We start from the raw sequence: 25,372 nt of genomic DNA, 5'->3' as shown, positions 1-25,372 counted from the left end.
AGAGTCTGCAGAGCCTCTGAAAGAAACTGTATCCAGACTTTCATTTTGCAGGAAAAAGCCAACTCCTGTCATCGAAGCCACACCTAATAAGGTATGCTGGTACTTGGCACCTTGCACCTTCAGAGATCTGCTCCTTCTCGTCAAGCAGGAGCAAGTCTTTCCTCAGAGGAAAAGGTAGAGATTGAGGAGAGAAGGGCAGGGCTTCCCTGGTGGCCTGTTGGCTAAGATGCTGAGCTCCCAATGCAGGGGGCCCTGGGTTCGATCCCTTGTGGGGGAAGTAGATCCCACAGGCGGCAACCACGTGTTCACACGCCACAGCTAAAGATCCCTCACTCCACAGGGAAGATCAGAGATCCCGAGTGCAGCCAAATAAATATTTTTTAAAAAAACCTTTTCGAGTTTTCTTTGTTCTGCACAATGAATGCTGGGGTGAGCTGGCACAGGGTGGGGGGCAGGGTCGTGGGGTGGAGGGAGCAGGCAGGCCCAAGTCCTGGTTCTGCCCCTACGTTGCTGTGTGGCTGCTGGCAAGTCCCTTTCCTATTCTGGGCCCCGGTCTCCTCTGCCTCTAGGACGAAGGCCCCAGAGGGGACTTCCCAAGAGAGAAGACAGGGACACAGGGACGAGACGGGCACATTCTCCCAGGTGTCGCTGGGGCAGGAGGCAAGCTCTGGCTGGTGCAGGAGCAGAGACAGAAGTGAGGGGGTGACCATCCCCCCCGGGGTGGGGGGCACTGTGAGTGCCCACCGCGGCCCGGCCCCTCCCTCCCGCCTCCTCCCACACCCAGGCACCTCTCCTGTCGGAACCCCACGCCCAGCTGCTGCCGCCTGCCCGGGTGCACCCCCACGATCGCCGCCTCCTCCCCGCACGCCGTCTGCTCTGGCCTCTGCCTCATCCTTGCCCATCATCCGTGTGGACACCTCCCTGGCCCCTGCCGCATCCTTGCCCTTCCATTTGGACACTGCCCTGGCCCCTGCCGCATCCTTGCCCATCATCCATGTGGACACTGTGCCTCCTCCCATGCTCAGACCCCAGCCACTCCCTTCCAGCAGGAGACCTGGCTTCGGAACCTTCTCCAAGCTCCCCCAAGGCAGCCGACCACCTGGGAGAGGCCGCACCAGTTGAGGGGAGCAGAGAGCAGGGGGCAGAGCTGCTGGGTGCGGAGGCCTCCTCTCCCAGGGCCGGGCTGGACCAAGGGAGGGGACGTGGGCACGGGGATGGTCCCCGGGCCCCAGCTGCCGGTCTCCAGGCAGCGTGTGACCCACACGGCCTGTTGCAGGGAGGCCAGCATGGGCCCCTCCACCTCTGCGCGTGATCCAAGGTGTCCTTCGCTGTGTGTGTTAGGGCCACGCCCTGTGCCGGGCACCCCGTGCCTACTTCCTAGGGAGCCCGACAAGGTGGGGCCCCCGCTGGAGTCAAGGCAGAGGGCCTGGGTGTGCCGGGCACCTCTGTGCCCCCTTCTCCATCCCCCAAGGGCAACCTGTGTAGGCTGCACCCACAGACGCCCTGTGCCCAGCCTCCAGCCAGGCCCAGTCGGGGGAGCCCTGGTCGCCGGCCCGGGTGCTGAGGCGCCTTGATGCCGCCCGCGCCTGTAAGTAGCCCCTTCATTCAATTCCCCTGTGTTTCCCCAACTGTGCCGTCCACCAGGCCCCACCCCAAAGACAGAACAGGCTTCGGTTCTGTCTCTGTGTTCGAGGGGACACGGCCCGTGGTGGCTGCATCAGGACCAGTGACCCACAGCGAGGTGCCGGGTCCAAGGAGCCCTCAGAAGGGCAGCCGTGTTGCCAGGCGCTTAGGCACGAAGTCCCTGCGTCGCCCGAGGGTGAGCGTAGGGACGACTGCCCACATCCGGGCCCCATGCCCACTCCATGACAAGCTGCCCGGGGTCACAACTTCCCGTCTGCACACCCCTTCCTCCCGCCGGACTGTGAGCACCTCCCTGGAGGGCAGGCACCACCGTGCCCGACTCCAGTCCAAGCCGCTGACAGCATCGGCTGGTGTCCTGAGCGCGCAACAGACAGCGACTTGCTGAAGCTGCCCAGTGACCCCGCCAGGCACATTCATCCTCATCACCCCCACTCTCCAGGGGAGAAAGCAGAGGCGCCAGGGCCATCATAGGTGGGCAGCGCTGGGCTGGTGTGAACCCGGACTGTCGGGCTGTAGGATACAGCTGAACAGAAGGAAGGAAGACATGCGTGCCGGGTCGGCCTTGTCCCCCTGGGCCATAGTCACAGGGCTGGACAGTGCAGTGATGCCATGGCACCCACCCAGGCCCTCCTCCAGGACTGAGCACTCACCAACCGGCTGCGCAGGGTGTCAGCCTGTGAGGCCCACAGCCTCCTGGAATCATCCTCCGGGAAGACCCCCTGGAGGAGAGCATGGCCACCCACTCCAGTATTCGTGCCTGGAGAATCCCCTGGACAGATGAGCCTGGGGGCTGTGGTCCATGCGGTCGCGAAGAGTCCAAGACGACTGATGGGACTCAGCACACGAAGGAGCCCCCGCACCGAGCTCGCGGGCCCTCGTCAGGGCGGCCGTGGCCAGTGCCTGGTTGATGCTGGGTCCCTTGCCTCCCTCTGGGGATGATGCTAAAGGGACGTTTGGAGCCCAGAGCCACTCCCAGGACCCACTGGAGTCTCTGTAGACATGGCATCCTCGCCTGGCTTCTCTCCCGCTTCCCGGGAAATGCACGGCGGGTGAGTGTCCACGTCGGGGACCCTTTCCGAGGACCCTGATCTAGGGTACCATGGAACCCGTGGGCAGGACGCCACCCCCCAGACACAGGAGGTGCCACAGGTGTGAGCGCCGCCCTGGGAGGGGGCTGCCAGCACCCCCATCCCCTGCCCCCCGCCCCCGAACTCCCACTCCTTTCTCCACTGCCCCTCCTCCCCACACGTCGATCCATCATGAGCAGAAAAGCTTCACTTCACTCAGCTGCAGCTGTGTTCCTCTGGGCGACTCAGATGAAAGGGGGGGAAAGACAGCTTTTTTTTTTTTGGTAAACACGTGGAGTATTTTCTCCTTGGTCACATTCTTTGAGTCACTCTGGATGCGCTGACTCCAAGCAAGGATTCCTGCCTGCCTCCGGTGGGGATGGCTGGGGAGGCCGCGTTCCACAAAGCAGAGCTGCTGGAATGCGGCTGGGTCGGCCTGGGGAGGGGCGCGGACTCTGGCCAGGGCCTCAGAACGAGCAGCGTCAGTCCTGTCCCCGAGGGAGACGCTCCCGGGTCTGGACTGGGACCTGCTGAAGTGATGTAGGCCGGGTGACGGCCGCTCAGACGCCACCCCTGGCTCCTGTCGTCCTGGAGCTGAAGCCTGGGGCCTGGGGCCTGCCAGCCTCTGCCCACGGACGGGTCTGGGAGGAGCTGCTTCTCGGGGACAGACGGCCCTCACTGCAGACTCGTCTCTTTCTTGACTTGTCTCTCACACATTCAGAGCACGCGTGTCACCACCTCCTGTGCAAGCTCGGTGCCCTGGGGCGTGGACTGTGGCCCCAAGTAAGGCAGTCAGGTACCCCCCACTATAGGGTGCGGGGCAAGGAGGCTGATGGGAGTGAGCGGAGCCACAGAAACATGTTCCTCCCGACTTCTGACATCACTGGATTGGCCTTGGCATTCATTCATTCATTCACCCATCATTCAGTCGCTGAGTTGTTGTCCAACTCTGCGAACCCATGGATGGCACCCTGCCAGGCTCCTCTGTCCGTGGGATTTTCCAGGCAAGAAGGCTGGAATGCGTTGCCATGCTCTCCTTCAGGGGATCTTCCTGACCCAGGGATGGAACCCGTGTCTCCTGCATTGCAGGCAGATTCTTTACCGCTGAGCCACCAGGGAGGCCCATCCATTCGCTCACTCACTCGCTAATTTCAACTTTCTAGCACGTGTTCTTGAATTTCTGCCCCAGGCAGGCCTGAGGTCAGTGACCGGGCGGCAGAAAGAGGCCAGGCCTCGCTCACCAGAAGCTGACGTCCTGGGTGGGGAGGCGGCCGTGCCCCCGACTGTCACACGGGCACGAGGCTGATGCTGCCCTCCCCTGCTGTCAGCTCTGAAGAGGAGTGCCTGCTGTGCTCACAGACCCCCAGCAGCGGCCCCGGCCCCCCCACAGCCCGACTGGAAAGTGCTTGCAAGACAACGGGAGCAGCTGAGTCAGGTGGGCTGTCGTGCAGTATGGAGGGGCTGTTCTGGCTGCTCTAGGTTTGGGGGGGTTGGGGAGGACCCTGGAACAATGACAACGGCTGCTGGCCAAGCGCTGGCTCCGTGGGTTCCCCATCCCCCTCTTCCACCCCCGCGGTCGCTGCCGCCTCTTTTGCCTCATCCACACCTCCTCTCTTCACCCTGATCACCCTAGGTTCCTTGTGGCTCCTCCCACACCCCTGGCATGCTCCTGCCTCAGGGCCTTTGCACGGCCCGCTCTCTCCACGGCTCCCGCCCCCGCTTCTTGGGGCCTTAGGCTCAGATCTCACCTTTGCCAGGACTCTCCCTGACCCCTGCCCTGGTTCGTCTTGAGCCCCGCGGACATTAGTATCTGACATAGCACACATTGCTGTCCTCGGCTTCTCTTGTTTACCACGGGAACGCCACCTGCCGAAGGGCAGGGACTCAGTCTGCCCGCTCCTGCCATGGCCCCGGCACCCAGACTGGCATCCAGAGCAGGCCCGGTGCTCAGTAACTGAGGGTATGGCTGAGAGCAGGCCCGGCTGGAGTGGGGGTGGGTGAAGAAATGACCCCTGAGCTGACACGGGACGAGGAGGGCCAGGCTGGGCGCAGAGGAGGAAAGGGTAGGCCAGGTGGAGAGAACAGCACGGGCGAAGGCCTGCATGGAAGGGAGCCAGGGAGCCCCAAGGTGGGGAGGGAGCCGGTGGCCTAGCTGTACGGCCGCCCACCTCCTGTGGGACGGGGACTTGGCATTGCAGAGGCTCCCTGCAGCCACCAAGTGGAGGACAGACCTGATCAGATGTGGGGAGGAGGAGGACGTGGCTCAGCCAGGGGCAACTGTAGAGGGAAGCCAGGAAGCAGAGATGCTGGAGAACCGCTCGCCTCCCTCCAGGGGCAGCCCCCACAGACCGAGCCTGTGTCCACGGCACCTGCTGGGCTGCTGTCCCCAGCCAGCCCCACAAAGAGGCAGGGCCAGAGCACCCAGGGCACAGGTCCTGCCTGCGTCCATCCAGACCCTCCTTCTGGTCTTGACCCAGAGACCTGGGCTCTTTCAGGGATGGCTCCGAAGAGGATGGACTTCAAGGACGTGTGGTACCTGGACACAAGGATGGTGCAACACTCAGACCAGAGACGAGTGTCCTCGCAAAACCTGCCCACGCGTGTTCACGACAGCACTGCTCCAGCAGCCAGAAGGTAACACAACCCAAACGGCAGCATCGGATGGACAGATAAACAAGACGTGGCCTGGACCACAGGGGGAGTGTCACGCAGCCCTAAAAAGGGACGGGGTGGAGACCTCCCTGGTGGTCCGGAGGCCAAGACTCTGAGCTCCCAGTGCAGGGGGCCTGGGTTCGATCCCTGGGCAGGGCACTAGATTCCACATGCCGCAACTAAAAGGCCCCGCACGCCACAGTGAAGATCGAAGAGCCACGCGCCACCCCTAAAATCTGGCGCGGCCAAGGAATTTAAGAACGGTTTTCTAAAGGGGCAAAGTGCCAACACCGGCTACATCAGGGATGGACCTTGACAGCATGATGCTCGGTGACAGAAGCCAGACCCCTAAGGTCATACACTGTAATGACTCCATCTGCACAAAAGGGCCTAGATAGGGGAATCCGTAGGAGAAGACAATGGCACCCCACTCCAGCACTCTCGCCTGGAAAATCCCATGGACGGAGGAGGCTGGTAGGCTGCAGTCCATGGGGTCGCGAAGAGTCGGACACAACTGAGCAACTTCACTTTCACTTTTCACTTTCATGCATTGGAGAAGGAAATGGCAACCCACTCCAGTGTTCTTGCCTGGAGAGTCCCAGGGACGGGGGAGCCTGGTGGGCTACCGTCTATAGGGTTGCACAGAGTCGGACATGACTGAAGCAACTTAGCAGCAGGGGAATCCATAGAGACAGGAAGCAGACTGCTGGCTGCCTGGGGCTGGGGGATGGGGAGCGGGGAGCTACCACGGACAGGTGTAGGGGTTCCTTTCGAGGCAGTAAAGAGTTCTAGAATGGACTGTGATGACGGCTGTGTGGCTCCGGGAAGCCCTCTGTGCATTTCGTGCCAGGCCGCTCTGAACCACTCCAACCCTCGGGGCTTCGGCACCTGCGCTCCCCTCTGCCTGCAGCACCCCTCCTCGGTTCCTCGTCTGTCCTGTTCAGGAGGCATCCAGAGGGGGCCGAGGTGCTCAGCAAGCATTTGCAGAGTGAATGAATGAGTGAGTGAGTGAATGAATGCATGAGTGAATGAATGAGTGAATGAAGAAATGAGTGAGTGAATGAATGAGTGAATGAAGAAATGAGTGAGTGAATGAATGAGTGAATGAAGAAATTAGTGAGTGAATGAATGAGTGAGTGAATGAAGGAATGAGTGAGTGAATGAAGGAATGAGTGAGTGAATGAAGGAATGAGTGAGTGAATGAAGAAATGAGTGAGTGAATGAATGAGTGAATGAAGGAATGAGTGAGTGAATGAAGGAATGAGTGAGTGAATGAATGACTGAAGAAATAAGTGAATGAATGAGTGAGTGAGTGAATGAGTGAGTGAATGAATGCATGAGTGAATGAAGAAATGAGTGAATGAATGAAGAAATGAATGAGTGAAGAAATGAGTGAGTGAATGAGTGAGTGAAAGAAGAAACGAGTGAGGAATGAATGAGTGAGTGAATGAATGAATGAGTACGTGAATGAGTGAATGAAAGAATTAATGCATGAGTGAATGAATGAGTGAGTGAATGAACAAAGGCGGCCTGGCTCAGGAGCCCGGATGGCCTTTTCCTTCATGGTGGGGTCTAATAGACAGGCCCCTGACTTAGTCCGCAGAAGACCACGCTGAAGCCCCAGGGAGCAGCTTTGGGACCGAGGACAGAGGAGCGGACTCCCCAGAGTACTGGGACAGGGCCCAGGCCCTGCTGCCTGGCACCCTCTGTGCCCTTGGCCACCCCCAGATGAAGGGCCTGGACCCCTGCGAGGTCCTGCCTGGGTGGCCAGGCACGGCTGAAGCCCTGTGAGCGCCCCCGTCCCACAGTGGAAGCGCCCTCTGTGTTGGTGTCCAGGCAGGCGGGCGGGCCCGACCTGCAGCCCCTGCTGCCGGCAGCCAGCCCAGGGGCCATGGCGCGGGGATACCTCCCCTGAGATCGCCTCTTTCCTGTCCCCGCAGGAGGCAGGTTTTTTCCAGGCTGACAAGAGGGAAAAACACCCCGGGTTATCTCTGTCCCAGGGCAGTTTCCAGCAGCAGTGGCGGGGGGAGCTCTCCCCCTGCCAGGGGCCGGGCGTGGTGCAGGGAGAGCCAGCTCCTTACTGCTCTGCAGCGCCGGGTGACCAGGCACGACTGAAGCCCCCGAACGCCCCCGCCCCAGAGCAGAAGCTCCCTTTGTGCTGGTTTCCAGGAGGGCTGTCAGCGCAAGTGGGCGGCCCTGTGTGCCTGCAGGAGCTAGGAAGGACCAGGAGGTCCATTGAAACCGTGTCACACCAAGCCCCTGGTGCTTTTACAGCAGAGAGGAGAGGCATCAGTGTCCTGACTTGGAGCTCCAGCTCTGCCACATCCTGGCCGAGTGATCGGGGGACAACATTTAAAGTCCCTGAGCTTGGTTCAACAAGAAGGAACAACAGCAGAGACCACAGCTGGGGTAGGGCCCCGAGGGGCCTGCTCGCAGCGGGGAGCTGGAGGAGGGGACCTCTGCACGTGGGCAGGACTGTTTATTCCCTGCAGAGGATGCCAGCCAGCCCGGGAATGCAGGCAGTGATGCTGGGTTCTTCCCAGTTGGCCTGGGGGCAACTCCCAACTAAGAGTCTGTGGGGATGGAGTGAATGTCCAAGAGGGAGTGAGCGCCCTGTCACCAGAGGTATTCAAGTCGGACTGAGAGGACTCAAGACGGACTGTGCCGTCCAAGAGAGGAGCCCCCTGCCACACAAGCATCTGAACTGGGGCTAGTCTGAACAGAGGTGTGCTCTAAGTGTAAAGTGATGGCCAGATTTCAAAGACTCACTATCGGAGGGGGGCAGGAAGAAAAGGTGAGTCAACCCTCCCCGTGTTTTCATATTGCACACGTGCTCAGTCACTTCAGTCGTGTCTGACTCTGTGCAACCCTCTGGACTGTAGCCTGCCAGGCTCCTCTGTCCATGGCATTCTCCAGGCAAGCTTACTGGAGTGGGTTGCCATTTCCTCCTCCAGGACATCTTCCCGACCCAGCGATTGATCCCGCGTCGTCTCTTATGTCTCCTGCATTCATTGGCAGGCGAGTTCTTTATTCCTAACGCCACCTGGGCAGCCCACTTTCATATTGATTGCGTATTAAATAAATGACAATATTTGGGGCATATTAAAAATATTATTATTAAGTTTATGTTAATATTATGTTAATAATATTATTAAGTTTAATGTCATCTTCTCTTGCCTTTTCGACGGGGCTACTAGAAAATTGAAATTACGTATGTGGTTCATATTAGTTTCTCTTGGACAGCACTGGTCAGAATTCCTGAGCTGTACCTTCACACACCCCTCAGGTGACGTGTGTGCGAATGAAAATCTGAGACGCCCTGCGGGCGCCTTGACCCAGGGTCTGGGGGACTTGGCTTTGGGGGACTGAGAACGAACAGCCTGAAGTCCAGCCGTGTTCTGTGGGATACTAAATAATCGATCTCTCGGCCCCTGAGTCATACGCTTGGTCTGTAGTGTCCTTTCTGCCAGCTGGCTCTCACCAAGAACAAACACAAACTTTCAAGAGAAAGGGGTAGTTAAGCAGGGACTGGGCTCTCCTTGAAACGAGCCATGCGCTCTCCCAAATCCACCATGCGCTGGCATCCTGTAACTTGCTGAAAAAGTCACTCAATCATGTCCGACTCTTTGTGACCCCATGGAGTATACAGTCCATGCAATTCTCCAGGTCAGGATACTGGAGTGGGTAGCCTTTCCCTTCTCCAGGGGATCTTCCCAACCTGGGGATCGAACTCAGGTCTCCTGCATTGCAGGTGGATTCTTTACCAGCTGAATCACAAGAGAAGCCCAAGAATACTGGAGTGGGTAGCCTATTCCTTCTCCAGGAATCTTCCCGACCCAGGAATTAAACCAGGGTCTCCTGCATTGCAGGTGGATTCTTTACCAGCTGAGCTATCAGGGAAGCCATGTAACTTGGTAAAGGCTGGGAAATAATCTCAGAAAACAACTGAAAAATGGATCTGCGTGTTTAAAAAAATAAATAAATAAAACACGTAACCAACTCTCCCTAAATTCCTCCTCCTTTTTCTCTCTGAAAACTTGGCCCTGAGGTGTTCAACGGCACTAAATATAGAACTGGTGAGCAAGTGAATCACTCGAGGTGCCGGGGCGCAGGGCTGTTTCACGGTGGAGCTGTAAACCATGGAGAGCTGGGCGCTGGAATCAAAATGCTGACGGGCCTCCAGGCTGGAGGAGGAGCAGGGCTGGGACCTGTCAGGGGAGCGGGCAGGGCAGGGCCTCTCTACGTGCAAAGCAGCCCAGGTTCAGAGTCTTGCCCTTGGTTTTCCGAGACAGAAGCTGTGCCACACACACTCCTTCCAGAGTCCAGGAGGTGATCTGCCCATCGCCCCCACCCCAGACCCCAAACACACCGCCTGGGAGCTCACCTCCTGTCTCTCTCAGTCAGTGAGCAACACTGGCCTCTTGGCCTCAAGCTCTTATACTTGCCGTTCCTTCTGTCTGGGATGCTGTTCCCCACGCGGCTCGCTTCCTGACCTCCCGTTCAGCAGAGGCCTCCCCTGACTCCCTAATAGAAAATGTCCCCCCACCTCCGGTCATCTCTGCCCTCTCACCCTGCTCTCCCTTCTCATCACAGCACTCATTACATTGACAGTAGAGTCTATATATGTGATTATTTGTTTATCCCCTGCTTTCCCTCTGGAATGTCAGCTCCATAAAGGCAAGTACTATTTAATCCCAGAGCTTAACACAGTACCAGACACAGAAATACGTGCTTGATAAACATTTGTTGAAAGAGTGAATGCATGGATTTCCATCTCTTTCTTTCAGCTGGTCTTGTGATCTCACTGAGATAATGTCCAACTTGCCAGCGGTGAGCTCAGCTTTTCATGCGCCCTTTCAACACAGCCTCCTTCCGAATATCCATCCATCCATCCATCCATCCAACTGTCTATCCATATAACTCTTCATCCAAACACCCTTCCAAACACTTCCTATCTATCTTTCCTCCCCTGGTGGCTCAGTGGTAAAGAACCCGCCTGCAGTGCAGGAGACCCCGGTTCAATCCCTGGGCAGGAAGATCCCCTGGAGAAGGAAATGGCAACCCACTCCAGCATTCTTGCCTGGAGAATCCCATGGACAGAGGGGCCTGGTGGGCTACACGGGGTGGCAGAGTCAGACACGACTGAGTGACTAAACCACAAGCACCACCTACCCTTCCAAACATCTATCCATCCGTCCACGTATCCATTCATCTAACCATTTCCTCATATCTACCCATCTAATCATAAACATAGAACTGGGGAGCCAGTGAACCACGCCAGGGTGCCATGATTATTTTTCATCCATGTCTATATCCATGCCATGCCTATATCATTCATCCATCCAACCAACCATTCAACCATCCACCTAACCATCTTTTAATATCTGTCCATCTAATCACACATCCGTCCACCCATCTAACCATTCATCTGACCATCCTTCCAACTACAACCTATCATCTACTTATCCATCCAACTATCCACATATAGAATTGATGCTTTTGAACTGCTGTGTTGGAGAAGACTCTTGAGACTCCCTTGGACTGCAACGAGATCCAACCAGTCCATCCTAAAGGAGAGCAGTCCTGAGTATTCATTGGAATCATTGATGTTGAAGCTGAAACTCCAATACTTGGCCACCTGATGTGAAGAACTGACTCACTGGAAAAGACCCTGATGCTGGGAAAGATTGAGGGCAGGAGGAGAAGGGGACGACAGAGGACGAGATGGTTGGATGGCATCACCGACTCAATGGACATGAGCTTGAGTTGGTAAGTTTGAGTTTGAGCTCTGGGAGTTGGTGATGGACAGGGAGGCGTGGCGTGCTGCAGTCCATGGGGTTGCTCGCAAAGGGCCAGACACAACTGAGCAACTGACCTGAACTGATCCACATAATCGACCTGCCCAACTGCTCAGTCTCCCGCCCACACAAACCAGCTCCCAGACGCTGGGACCTCCTACTGCCAGGACCCACAGTCTCCACCCTCCTTCACTGAGTTCAGCTCGTGCTGCCATGATTCCATGTGGCAATCACTCTTTCCCTCTGCTGTTAGAACATCAGCACCTCGGAAGCACAGGCTGTGCCTTCCCTCTGCTCTCCAGCGCCTGACAGAGGGCTGGCATGTAGGAGATGCCAGTGAACGTTCGCTGAATAAGCAGATTTTTCTTTTCCCTGTATTTATTTGTTTTGCACTTCATACTCGACTGTGAGCTCCCTGATGGCCAAGGCCATTTTCTAGTCATCTGCTGCTAAAATCTCACATCTGACGCAAACAGGTGTGTTACCCGTGCTGAGTGAATGAGTCAGTGAATGCGCAGGAGAGAAGAGCTGTGGCAAGAGTAGATTCTGGAGCCATACTGCCTGGAGGCAGATCCTGGCTCTCTATTTTTTTTTTTTTAGCGTACGACCTTGGGTGAGTTAATGAACCTCTCTGCGTCTCGGTGTCCTCATTTGTAAAAAGGAGATCACAGTACTTCCTTCCTCAGTCAGAAGGAGAGAGACAAACACCGCATGACATCACCTATATGTCCGATCTAAAACAGGGCACGCGTGAACCGGTCCACGAAGCGGAGACGGACTCGTAGACGGAGGACGGCCGCGGCTGCTAAGGGTCGGAGGAGGGAAGGGTTGGGAGTTTGGGATTAACAGACACAGGCTGTTATATACAGGATGGAGAGACAAAAAAGGCCCTACTGTGTAACCCGGGGAACTATGTCAATGTCTCAAACCACAGTGGAAAAGAATACGAAAAAGACTACGTGTATATGCAAGCTAATGACTCTGCTATGCAGCTGAAATTAACACAGCATTGTAAATCAACTACAGTGTTTTTAAAAATAGTGCTTCACTAGGCTCTCATGAGATTTTTATGACCTAATATACATCAAGTACTTAGAGCAGAGCCTGGAGTAAGACAAGGGTGGGCTTCCCAGGTGGCGCTAGTGGTAAAGAACCCACCTGCCAATGCAGAGATACAGGAGACGAGGGTTTGATCCCTGGGCTGGGAAGATCCCCTGGAGGAGGGCATGGCAATCCGCTCCAGGATTCTTGCCCGGAGACTCCCATGGACAGAGGAACCTGGCGGGCTACAGTCCATAGGGTCTCCAAGAGGCGGACACGACTGAAGTGACTTAGGAGACACAAGCACTCACACAGGCAGAACAGAGCGAGCAAAGGGAAGGAGGAGATGAGGTCAGAGGGTCCCCGGGGTCCGGGTCGTGAACAGCCTCACTGGCGTTTGTGAAGACTTCAGCTTCTGCTCTGAGCGAGTTGGGGGCTGATGTAAGGCTGGGAGTGGAGAGTGGATAAGGTAACTTACATTTGAAGGGCTCCCCTGGTGGTCCAGTCGTTTAAGAGTGCACCTTGCAACACCAGGGACCTTGGTTCAATCCCTGGTTCAAGAAGACTGCATGTGCCACGGAGCAACCAAACCTGTGCACCACAGCTGCTCAGTGCTCCCTCCAGAGCCCGTGAGCCCCAAGGACGGGGGCCCGCGTGCGCCGGGAGCCCACGCTCTGCAGCAAGAGACGCCACGGCAGTGAGAAGCCTGCGCACCCCAACTGGAGAGTGGCCCCCGCTCTCTGCAACTAGAGGAAGGCCACACGCAGCAATGGAGACCCAGCACAGCCCCAAATAAATCAATAAATATTTTAAAAAAACACCTTCCATTTGAAGAGGCTGCCGGGCACACTGGCAGCAGGGAGACGCGTTAGGAGGTGGCTGCTGTACTACGCCAGGGAGGAGGGGATGGGGTGTGGACAGCGAACGCCACGCACGAAGGCAGAACCCGACGTGCTGGATGTAGGGAGTGGCAGGGGTCGGGACCGAGCCCAGGTCTGGGGCCCGGATGGTGGGGAGGACGGGGCTGCTCCCCCCGAGTGGGTGGGCGGGTAGAGGCAGGGGCGTGTCTGTGGGAGAAGCAGCCACAGTGAGGGCTGGGCTGGGTGGGCTCCGGGCCAGCAGACCCCCTGGAGCGGGGTAGGGGCAGCTGAGGCTCGAGTCTGGACAGACGTCTGGACAGGAGAGTGGACTCCACAGACAGCTCTGCAGCTCCAGGACTGTGGCGGAGCCTGGGTACCTCTGGGCGGGCTGGGAAGGGCCGGGGCAGAGCTCTCTCCTGGGGGAGCTGCTCTGACACCCCCAAGAGGCCCAGGGGGACCTCACCTGTCGCAGAGCAGGGAGGGCCCACACAGCGGGCTCTGCCCCTAGCGACCCGCTCTCCTCTGTCCAGTGAAGTGACCAATCTCCACGAGTTCCCGCACACCTCCTCCCCAAGTCCTCAGCGAGCCACACAAATGGTCCATGGGACACACGGAGCTTCAGAGCTGCTGCTGCTAAGTCACTTCAGTCGTGTCCGACTCTGCGACCCCAGAGACGGCAGCCCCACCAGGCTCCTCCGTCCCTGGGATTCTCCAGACAAGAACACTGGAGTGGGTTGCCATTTCCTTCTCCAGGGGATCTACCCGACCCAGGGATCCAACCAGGGTCTCCTGCACTGCAGGGGGATTCTTTACTGCCTGAGCCACCAGGCGGCTTTGCAAATTATAAAGTGTTTTACAAACGTTGTTAGAATCATTATTATTTCAAACTACTACCAATCCTTCCAGGTCTAAAATACACACAGACACACACACAGACTCACACAGACTCACACAGATACACACACACACACAAACACACACAGACACACACACACAGACTCACACAGACACACACAGATACACACACACACACACACAAACACACACAGACACACACACAGACTCACACAGATACACACAGATACACACACACACACAAACACACACAGACACACACACACAGACTCACACAGACACACACACACACACACAAACACACACAGACACACACAGACTCACACAGACTCACACAGACACACAGACACACACACACACAAACACACACAGACACACACACACAGACTCACACAGACTCACACAGATACACACACACACACACACTAAGAAGACACCCAGAGAGGCCGGGCAGAGTGTGGGCTGCACAGGCAGGTGGCTGAGAGGGAAGCTTGCTTCCACGTCTTCTGCCTGGGCAACCTCAGTCCACCCCTTAACCACCTGTGCCTCCAACTCTCCCCATCTGTAAAATGGGAGCAACAGCACCTCCCCTGGGGGGCCGGGGGCTCATTTATGGAGACCAGTGGTACTAGGCCAACACACAGGGTGAGACAGACCCTGCGAGGGGCGCGCTGAGCAGGGGAGGCTGGGTGGGCCCTGTCCACCCACAGCGGGCGCTGCCTGGCCCGCCCCCTCCCCGCAATGTCCCGGGGTGGCCCTGAGGTCAGGTGAGCCCCAGACCTGCAGCAGCCCTCGAGCCGGGGCTTCGGCTGCCTGTCTGCGAAATGGAGCTCATGAGGACCGCCCCACCTCTGCCCAAGGTGGTCAGGCCGGTGAAATGGACGTCCTCGTGTAGACAGAGCAAGGACCCGCGTCGCGAAGGTGCGCTGCAGGGGGGTGCTTGAAGAAGCCCTTTGTCAGCCCAGGGGTCCTTTTGGGGGACACGACAGCACCTTGATCGCTCCTCAAGGGACACACAAGTGTCAGAATCAGGGCAAGTGACACTGCTGCGCGGGTGCCAAGCCCTCCACCGCGCCCCCACTCGGCTCCCCCTCCCCGGCCTGGGCAGATTTGATAACACCCTGAGTCCCACTCCCCCTGCAGAGCACAAAGGTGGCAACTGGCCCTGCTGGGCGCCTTCTGACTTGGTCTCGCCGCGCTGAAACTGAGCCCCGTCTGCTGCGCCCCACCTGGGGGGCCTCACGGGGCCTCGCCAGGCCGCCCCCTCCCACCTTGGCCAGTTTCAAATGCGTGTCCCCCCCCACCCCGCCCCCGGAGGGCCCGCAGCCGCTCTGGGGACGCCTTCCAAGGGAACCGCCACCCACAGCCCCTCTGCAAGGCCCTGTCCTGGGCTGGCTGGGGCCCAGAGAGGCAGCACGATTGCGCCCCTCGCTGCCAGACCTTTCCGTGTCCCCCGAGAAGTGACACAGAGGTATGAGCCCAGTGCCCACCACCCCAAGCCAGCCTGTCCATTGGGCCTTCCTGCCCGAGTCACAAGCCACGTGGCCACCTAGCCCTGGAAACGCAGACTGAGGGCTATGCTTTGTCTTACTCATTGGCAATGAATTCAAACTTCAGCCCACGCGGAGCCCGTGGCGGCCACGCAGGACAGCAGGGCTAGGAGCACTTTCAATGCCTTTGCTCTTCCAACCCTCATAATACGAAGCGATCGTCACCGTTTTGCAGAGGGAGACGCTGTGGCACAGAGAGGCGTATTAAGACGCCCAAGGTCACACAGCCGAGAAACAGGAAAGCTGGGCACCATCTCCAGAGCCCAGTCCCCACAGCAGGCCAAGCCAGCCTCAGCCCAGCCCCTCAGCTCCACAGCTGTGCGCAGGAAGGCAGGGGACAGGCCCTTGCAACCCCCGAGCCCTCCAGGACCCCTTCTGGACAGCGGGCATCACACTGAGGTCGCCCCACCTTGCAGAGTGCACCCACTGGGCACTGGCCTCCAGGATGGGCTCTGGGAGGTGCTGAGGTGGTTCTCATGCCTGCCCAGAGAGACAAGAGGAGTTGGCAGGGGGACAGGATGGGGGTCCCTGGCCAGCTTCCCTAGGCTGAGCCATCCCAGAGGTCCCACGATGGCAGGAGGTGTGCCGAGTCCCAGCACGGGCCTGGGTACCCCTGGCACCTCCTCGTCCTGCACCCCCAGGATGGCCCAGGCCCTCTCCTGCTGGCGACGGACAATGGGCACAACTTCCTCTCCACATGGCCCAGGAGAGTCCTCTCCCAGGACGAAGGCAAGGCTGCCCCAGCACTGCAGCGGCCAGGACAGGAGAGGACAGGAGGTGCCCAAATAACCTACGAGCCCCAAACCTCAGACACTGGGGCCTTCTGGGGGGGTGGGGGCCCCAGAGCATCTGAGGTGCCCCAAACAGGGTGCTGGAGAATCTCAGGATAACGTCTTGGAACCACGGGATGGAAGAAATGGGGAGAAACGTGTCTAGGTCCAAGAGGTCCTGGGGCAGGAGAAGCTGTGAGAGGTTAAAAGCCGGATCCAGAGCCAAGGCAGTGCCTGCCTGCTATGTGGCCTGGGTTGTGTCTTGACCTCTCTGGGCCCCCGTTTCCCCATTTGTAAGATGGAGACGACAACGGAGAATGGCAGCCTCACAGGACCGTGGGGATGAAGTTGGCGAGAATTCAGAACCCGGCCCCCACCTTCTCCCAGCAACCAGGCACCTGCCTTCTGGCTCATCCCATCATCAGAGCTGCAACCGGCAGCCTCCCAGCCTCCTCTGCCTGGTCCTGCCGCCTGCCTCCCCACGCCCCCACCCCGGGCCCCTCGCTAACCGGGGGACAGTGACAGCCTCCCCAAGGTCACCCGCCTCAGGCTGAGGTCCTAAGCTCCTCCCAAGACCTCTGGGCCTGCCTCTGCCTACCCGGACTGGGCTGGGAGGGGGGGGTCTCAGCAACCCAGGGCTAAGCGGGGTGCTGAAGACCAGGCCCCGTGGAGCTGGGGTCCCGGAGACATCTCCCTTCTCCGGGGAAGGGCTGGGGCTGCCCCCGCCCCCCATCACCTCCCTGCCCCTCCCACTGCTATCGCCACGGCAACATCACCCACCGGACCTGGCTGTGCCCTGCCCTTGCTGTGTCACCACGGAGAACTGGAAAAAAGCCCTCAGGCCTCCCGGGCATCCTCCCCCCAGGCCCCTGCGGGCTCCGTTCCAGCCCCTCCTCGCGGTTTCCGCTCTGGACCTGCCTGACTCCTTCCTCTGGGCCTGCACGTCCCGGCCTGGCCATGCCTGCGGGCTGTCCCCGGGGACCTCCCAGCCCCACGGCAGCACCCCATCCAGCCCACCCCCTGCTTCAGCCGGTCACGGGGTGGGGAGGGGTCGAAACAGCAAGCGGGTGCTGAGCTGGGCCGGGGTGCACATCCTGCCCCCACGCCCGCTGCCTGTGGCCTCGGCACGGTCTCTGTGATGGGTCTCTCATTTATTAAATGGCACAGTTCTCAGCGCCGTCTGGAGACCAGGACAGTAGAGGCTGGGGACCAGAGTAGGGGCTTCGGTTTTTGAGTTTTACTTCGGAACAGATACGTTATAAAAATATTTAAAGCTATGTGTGTATGTTAAGTCGCTCAGTCGTGTCTGACTCTCTGCGACCCCATGGACTGTAACCCACCAGGCTCCTCTGTCCATGGGATTTCCCAGGCAAGAAACCTGGAGAGGGTAGTCATTCCCTTCTCCAGGTGGTCTTCCCAACCCAGGGATCGAACCTGGGTCTCCTGCAAGGCAGATTCTTCACCATCTGAGCCCACCAAGGAAGGCCCCCCCCACAAAAGGCAGATTCAAATGTAAAACTACAAAGCTTTTAGAGGAAAAAAACGGTAAAATTTTCGGGACCGAGAGCTCAGCAGAGAGTTCTCCGCACAAAAGCACTATTCGTAAAAGGGAGAACTGATAAATTAGACCTTATTAAAATTAAAAACATCTGCTCTGCAAAAGAATCTACGAAAAGGAGGAAAGGAGAAGCATAAACCAGAGCAGGGGGCACCGCAAACCGTGCGTCTGACAGACTAGCATCCAGAACACACAAGCAATTCTCAAAACTCAGCAGCAAGAAACACAGTCAAATCAGAAATGGGCATGAGGCACGAAGAGACATTCCCAGGGAGAGCATGCTCATCTGGCAAATACACACGTGGAAAGACGGTCCGCGTCACTAGCGACGAGGGAAACAGTCGTTGAAACCACAGTGAGGACCTGCACCCACCTCTCAAACGGCAAAACTGAAAGCCAGTGACAACTCCCAGTGCTGGAGAGGATGCAGTCAAACACGCTCCCTGGCACAGCGCCGGCGGCCACCTAAGACCACGCAGCCGCTCTGCGAGAGTGTAGCCCTTCCTCACAAGGCTCAACACACAGCCACGGCACCGACCCCAGAGACCTGGAACTGTGTGTTCACACCGAAACCTGTCCACCAGCGTTCACAGCCGCCTCGTGTGCCACAGCCCCTGCCCGGAAACTACCCAGACAGCCCTGAATGGGGGAAGGGCTCCATACCATGAAACCACACTCCGTCATAGAAAGGAACAAACTCTCCATCGACGCAACGAGTTGAATGAATCATGAGGCGATTATGCTGAGCGAAAAAAGCCGATGCCAACTGGTTACCTACTGTGTGATTCCACTTATATAACAACCTTGAAATGATAAAATGTGGAAATGGACAAGAGATTAGTGGCTGCCAAAGGCTAGGAAGGCCATAAAGAAGTCTGAGCGCCGAAGAATTGATGCTTTTGAACTGTGGTGTTGGAGAAGACTCTTGAGAGTCCCTTGGACTGCAAGGAGATCCAACCAGTCCATTCTGAAGGAGATCAGTCCTGGGTGTTCACTGGAAGGACTGATGCTGAAGCTCTAATCCTCTGGTCACCTGATGCGAAGAGCTGACTCACTGTAAAAGACCCTGATGCTGAGAAAGATTGAAGGTGGGAGGAGAAGAGGGAGACAGAGGATGAGATGGCTGGATGGCATCATCGACTCCACGGACATGAGCTTGAGCAAACTCTGGAAGACAGCGGAGGACAGGGAGGCTGGTGTGCTGCAGTCCACTTAGGTAAAGACAGAGGCATGACTGAACAACAAGGGCTGAGGAGGGTACAAGGAAGCAGGGAAGCAGCTCCGGCTGCCAAAGGGAAGCACAGGAATCCTCACCACGGAACGTTCTGTGTCCTGACCGTGCCGAGCCACACCCGGCTGGGATGCCGTGTTAATTTTACAAGCTGCCGGGGAACACCAAGCAACGGGCATGCAGGAGCCTTCTGAATTCTTATAACCGCACGTGGGTTGACATCTCAACATAAACATTTTAATGTAAAAATGCAAGAAATCCATTGAAGTTTTACTGTGAGATACGCAATGAATACATGTTTGCTCTAAATATGCCCCACACAACACTGGAGACACATTCGTACTAAAAAACCCTTCAGTATCTCGAACTGGACTGGGAGGCCTGTTCTTTATCTGGCAGCCCTAGGCCTGGGAAATCCCCCCAGGTGAGAGGCGATGCCTGGCACGTCACTCGTCAGTTCACACACGCTGCCTGAGCACTTACTGTGTGCCAGGCCCCGTTCTAGGCACGGAGGAGACAGCTGCAAACTCAGGCCGCCCAGCCCTTGCGGTGCTGATGATGTAGTGGGAGGAGACGGGGGACAGACGCATTAAGTGTGTGCTTCATCACTCAGTCGTGTCTGACTCTTTGCACACCTCTGGACCACAGCCCGCCAGGCTCCTCTGTCCAGAGGATTTTTCAGGCAAGAATACTGGCGTGGGTTGCCATTTCCTCCTCCAGGGGATCTTCCTGACCCAGGGGATCAAACCCACGTCTCCTGTGTCTCCTGCATTGCAGGCAGATTCTTCACCCGCTGAGCCATTCAGGGAAGCCCCGAGCAGAGACATAAAGAGATGTGTGAATAAGATGACTTCACATGGCGGTAAATGTGACAAAGCAGGACAGTGAACAGAGCTGAGGTGGACAGACGGGTGGAAAGTCAGGGACGGACTCCCAGGGAAGGAGACCTCTGAGCAGAGACCAGCAGGAATTAGCTACGCAGACGTTTGAGGGAAGGGCATTCCAGACCAGGGAAACAGCACGTGCCAAGGCCCTGAGGCAGGAACACAAGCTCGGTGGCCTCCCAGAGCATACGGCCGGGGACACGGCCGGTGTCCAGTCGGTCCTAAGCACCTTGCACTCCTCCCATCCCCTCACGTCAGAACTAGAAGACCCTCTGACACTCAGGGTCCCGCCGTGGAGGACATGGAAGCCCTGGAGGGTTGGGGTTTGCCTACAGCAACCCTTGGTCCACCTCCCTCAAGCTGCAGCTGGAAGCCGTCACATCTGGAAAGGGAAGAACCCACAGGGGCACCAGACCTGGAGCCGGGAAGGACATGGAGGCCCTCGGAGGCCTCCCCAGAGCTCAGCCTGGGCGGGCGGCCGGCCGGCTCCGGGGCAGGCGGGACCTGGCTGGGCTCAGGCCCTCAGCGTGCCACCTGACCACTCCATCCGATCAAATATGCAAGTGGCCCTCAGGACAGCAGAGGGGAGCATAGCTAAGCAGCCTTATCTGGGCCCCGCCCCAGCCACCCAAGGCCAGCGCCCTGCCGTCCCCTGGCTCCCGGGCCTTAGGGCAGGGTGGGAAGCCCGCTCCTGGGAGCACCCAGACCAGACGGGGCAGGGCAGGAAGGGACAAGACCGGCACCCTCGGCGGGCAGGGGCTGGGCAGGGACTGGGAGGTGACTCCCATTCGGGTGGAATTCCATCTCCCTGAGCTCACCTTCCTTGGAGCAAGCGGCACATTCCAGCGGGGCCAGCCCCATCCCAGCTGGGCCCCCATCCCCAGGGCTGCCTCCACGGGGCTCAGGCACCGTGCGCCCAGGAAGGGCCTCCAGAGCTCCTCTGCACGCATGGCGCTTAATGTCCAGCGAGGGCTCGGAGGCAAGCCCAGCCCGGTGCAGGAGCGTCATGGAGGCACAGAGACTGACCCCCAGGCTCCCAGCAGAAAGCCGGCTCCAAGCGCAGCGATCAGGGACCATCCACAAGGCCCACCTCCCTGTCTTCTGCGGCCCATACGTTCCTGCCCCAGTGCCTGTTTCCCCAGGGCTGAGCCCGGCTCTGGGCCTTCCCAGTACAATCTTCAGGCTAGCCTGTCCTGCTAATACCCCAGGGCGTTGGCTCTCACCTCCCATTGGTGGCTTCCAGAAGTGGCTCCAACCAGAACCTCCCTCCAGGCACGCGTGGTCCCTGGGCTTCCCCACCTGCTGCTCGTGGGGCCCCCCACTCCCAAGCCCAAGTGCACCCTTATAACCATCACCCCTCATGTCCAGTCTCCACCCGCCCCAGGGCCTGACTGCAGGGAGGTGGGCTCCCACCCATCCACCCCAGATGCAACCCGAGCTGGGTTCCCGCCCATTCTGGCCCCTAAATGGCAGTGCCCCCTGCCCACCTGTGGGCTTTGCAGGGCTGGGGCACCCGCTACCATCCCACCCCCTGCACTCTGCTTCCCACCTGGTCCCAGAGACCTGCCCCCGGCACCCCTCCTGCAAAGCCTCTGCAAGAACCGCCAGCCCAAGGGGGATGCTTTCTCCTGGGCCTACACTTGACCCCAGCCCCTCTGCGGCCCCGTCACCGGCGGGCCCCTCTCCCACGTATATGCAGTCTGCCCCAAGGGCCCATGCTTTTGTAGGACTTCATGCCCCTGTAGAGCTTTCCTGGCGGCTCGGATGGTAAAGAATCTGCCTGTAACTCAGGAGACCCAGGTTCAATACCTGGGTTGGGAAGATCCCCTGGAGGAGGGCATGGCAACCCACTCCAGTATTCTTGCCTGGAGAATTCCACGGACAGAAGAGCCTGGGGGGCTACAGTCCATGAGGTCACAAAGAGCTGGACACGACTGAGCGACCAACACGATGCTTTTACAGCGGCCGTGACTTCTCCCTGAACTCCCTCCCTCCCGCCTGCCTTTTCCACGTGGAGGACTCCTAGGTATCCTTCAAAGCCCTGCTCAAGGGTCCCTCCTTTTTGCCCTAGAGGTGTCTGGACTTGTCCAAGAAGAAGCTGCTCCCACCTCTGAGCCCCTATGAGCCTCCTGAACAGCTGCGTGTCTCCTGTACGCTCAGTCCCGAATTATCATTTTTGCTCCTCTACCCACCTCTCTCACTAGACTGAGCACCTTGAGGGCAAAAGGAGTGGTGAGCTCATCCCCTCACACAGCCCCAAAGGTGGGAAAGAGATGACGCAAAGCCGCAAAGATCCCAACACCGTCCAGGGATTCCAACCCACCGCTTTGGACGCCTCGCTCCCTCCCAAAGACCTTGATTTCAAACCTAAAGTGTGAGAGTGTAAACATTAACATTCTACAGCCCCAACCTCAACAGTCTGCGATGTCAACCCCAAAATACGGTGACCCTAAAATTCCAAAATATGTGTCCTGGTGCTGGGAAAACTTAAAGGCAAGGGAAGGGACGACAGAAGATGAGATGGTTGGATGGCATCACCAACTCAATGGACATGGGTTTGAGTAAGCTCCAGGAGATGGTGAAGGACAGGGAAGCCTGGCGTGCTGCAGTCCATGGGGTCACAGAGTATTGGGCACAACTTGGCGACTGAACAACAAAATTCCAACAGCGACTCTGACTGGAACATCACATCTCCAAAGGATCTGCTGGCTCTGTCTTCTCGCCTGACCCCTCTGATTCAACACTGCTGACCACACGATTGCTCGGGACAGCAGGTCATGGCTGCAGGGGTGCCCACTGCCCCCCCAGCGCAGCCCCTCGGACACATCTGCAGGTGAAAGCCTGGCTCGGCGCCCCCCGGAGCAAACTGGAGACAGGGTGGTCCCTGCGCGTTATTCGTCATCAGTCAGCTGGGTCGGGGGCGCCCCTGCAGCCCCAGGGCCACCCCTCGTGGGGTCTGCCACCACCCCGGCCCCCGGGACACACACCCCGCCCCCCGCCCCCCTTTCTCTCGTACGGCTGCCAGCAAGCCCAGAGCCCCGTGGTCAGGTTGAGTCTTGTCTCCTCTCAGCAGGGGGAGGGAGCCGGCGATAAACACATCTGCGCCTCCTTCCAAGACGCTCAGCAGGACTTCCAGCTCACCAAGACCTCCAGCCCCACTGCACCTGGGGCCCACGGAAGCCTGGGGTGGGCAGAGTTTCTGGTGCGGGGTCCCATGCCTACAGGCTGCAGGGTCCTGGGCATCCCCCAACTGCGCCCCCGCCAAGCCCCGGAGCAAATGGAGGCTCATCACCCGTGTGACAGATGAGGACACTGAGGCCCCCAAAGGGGTGGGCCCAGGCTGAGCCTCGGCTGCCTGGGGCTAGGCCCTGCTCCTGGCCGCTGGGATCTGCGTCCGGTCACTTGGGGTGCCTCGGTTCTGCGGGTGAGGAGCCAGGCAGGGAGACCCCCTTCCTGCTGTGCTCCGACCGAGTGGTGTGGCCACTGCCCCGGGTAGCTGAAGGCTAGTCAGGACCCGCTCCGGGCCTCTGCTTGCACCCCCAAACCACAGAGCAGCTGCGCTGGGGGTGGATCAGTGTGCACTGGGGAGCCCCAGATTCAGCCTCTTTGCTCTGGAAAATACAGCGTCTGGCTGAATGGCCATCCAGGAGGCCACCCTCAAGTGTCCTCTCAAACCAGAGTGGAGCTGTCCACTCCCAGGGACGGGAGCTTCCAGGTTAGGAGGGAGCCCATGACCTCAGCCCTAAGGAGTGCTCCGACCATAGCAAGCGGGTGGGACAGACTTCCCTGGGCAGGCACTCCCGGCACAGGGCTGGACCGGCAGGGCCTTTAGTCCAACCCCCCGTCCCACCATCATCACCTGCCCGGTGATTCACCATGGCCAGCCGGGAGGCTCTGACACAGCGGGAGGGACAGACGGCCGCTGGTGCCTCTTCCTTGTCCGCCTGCAGGGAGCCCGGCTCCCCTCTGAGACGGGCAGGCCACCCCCAACATCGGTACCAGACAGCTCCCTCCCACGCCACACGTACGCACCGTCTGCGGTCACACCCACCCTGTGCTGAGGGCCAGCCGTGTGCCAGGCCCTGGGAAGGGCTCCCCTGCCCCCTCCCTGTCTCTTCTTGCCCTGGACCGAGGACACTCCCGCCAGCCCTGCTTACTTCCCAGGAGGAGGAGAGTGGCAAGAGCCATGATCAGAACCCAGGGGGCCCGCTTCCAGCCCACGCTGTGCAGAGGGCCAGCCCGCCAGCCAGACTCCAGGCTTCACATTCTGGCTTTAACCCTGAATAGCACGTCAGTCAACCCCTCTGTGCCTCAATTTCTCAATCTGCAAAATGGGGTAACAGTGCTCCCGTTCACAAGGATGCCGTGAGGACGAAGGGAGAAGACCGCTGGCCCCCAGACACGCTCGAGCAAAGCAAGGATCCCTGGCAGCCAAACAGGCAGCGCCAGGCCCCGTTGCCAGGACACGTGTTTGAGCCCCTGGAGTAACCTTCTTTCTCTTTTCCCTCTTGCACATTTTTCAAGAGTCACTGGTGACGACCAGTTTTAAAAACAAACAGCGAAAAAATGAAGTGCTTGTGCATGAAAATCTGGGTCTAAAGCCAGAGGCGGCAGCCACTCTGGGACACCCCGGACCGTCTTCCAAGCTGAGCCCAGACTCTTGGAGGGCGTGAGGAGATAGTGAAGAGGGGGTGGTCCCCTCCATCCTTTTCAGCTCCAGATCTTGGTTAATCTGACCATAGACGTGTTAGCAGCCCTGGCATGCACCCCAGGGGGATGACTTTTACTGAACTCATCTCAACTCCCGAGGCCCCCCTGGCCCACAGTCTGAGTTTTTACAGCTGATCTTGTGGATCCCAGGACTAGAGTTCATATCCACACCTCATCCCATCTTGCTGGGTTACAATGTTCTAACAGGGACACAATTACTCAGCCTTGTGGGTAACTGACCAGCGTCATACCACACAGGACCCCCGACCAGCAGCGAATGGACCACGGACTCCAGGCGAACCAGGCAAGGGCAGAGCCCCGTGCCCCATCGCCAGACCCCCAACCCCAGCCGTTAACGAAGAAGCCGTCTCGTGGCACCTGCGCCAGGCATCCCCCGGCCACCTACCTTCCGGCCTGCCTCATTATTGTGTAAGTTCATGAGAGTCCGGGCGTTCTGTTTGATCTCCCGGGCATCCACAAAGACCTTGGCGAAGCCGATGCCGTAGCGGATGTCGGCAGAGCAGCCACCCCACTTCCAGCCCTCGTCCCGGTGGTACTGGCCCTGCTTCTCCTTGTCGCAGCCGCAGTCGCTCAGGTTGCCCTGGGTGCAGGCCGCCGTGATGGCGTGGGCCACGCCCGCGGCGATGATGGCGTAGGTGAAGGCGGCCTCCCGGCTCCCTGCGGGGACAAGAGCGGAAACACTGGGCTCAGGTCCGGGCATCTGGGGTGAGGAGGCAGGCTGAGCTCCGCTG

At 58.6% G+C, this 25,372-nt stretch overlaps 1 protein-coding gene across 1 annotated transcript in view; it reads right to left on the bottom strand.

Moving 5' to 3' along the window:
- Positions 1 to 25,372, bottom strand: part of WNT7A (Wnt family member 7A) — a 63,848-nt gene that overhangs the window by 17,124 nt on the left and 21,352 nt on the right. The window contains exon 3 of the mRNA NM_001192788.1: positions 25,027 to 25,298. Within this exon, the coding sequence (NP_001179717.1) occupies positions 25,027 to 25,298 (272 nt within the window). The remainder of the gene's footprint in view (positions 1 to 25,026; positions 25,299 to 25,372) is intronic.

Source organism: Bos taurus, chromosome 22, assembly GCF_002263795.3.
Source record: "Bos taurus isolate L1 Dominette 01449 registration number 42190680 breed Hereford chromosome 22, ARS-UCD2.0, whole genome shotgun sequence".
Taxonomy (NCBI): Eukaryota; Metazoa; Chordata; class Mammalia; order Artiodactyla; family Bovidae; genus Bos; species Bos taurus.
Note: the sequence above shows the minus strand (reverse complement) of the source record. Positions and strands in the feature narration are given on the sequence as shown.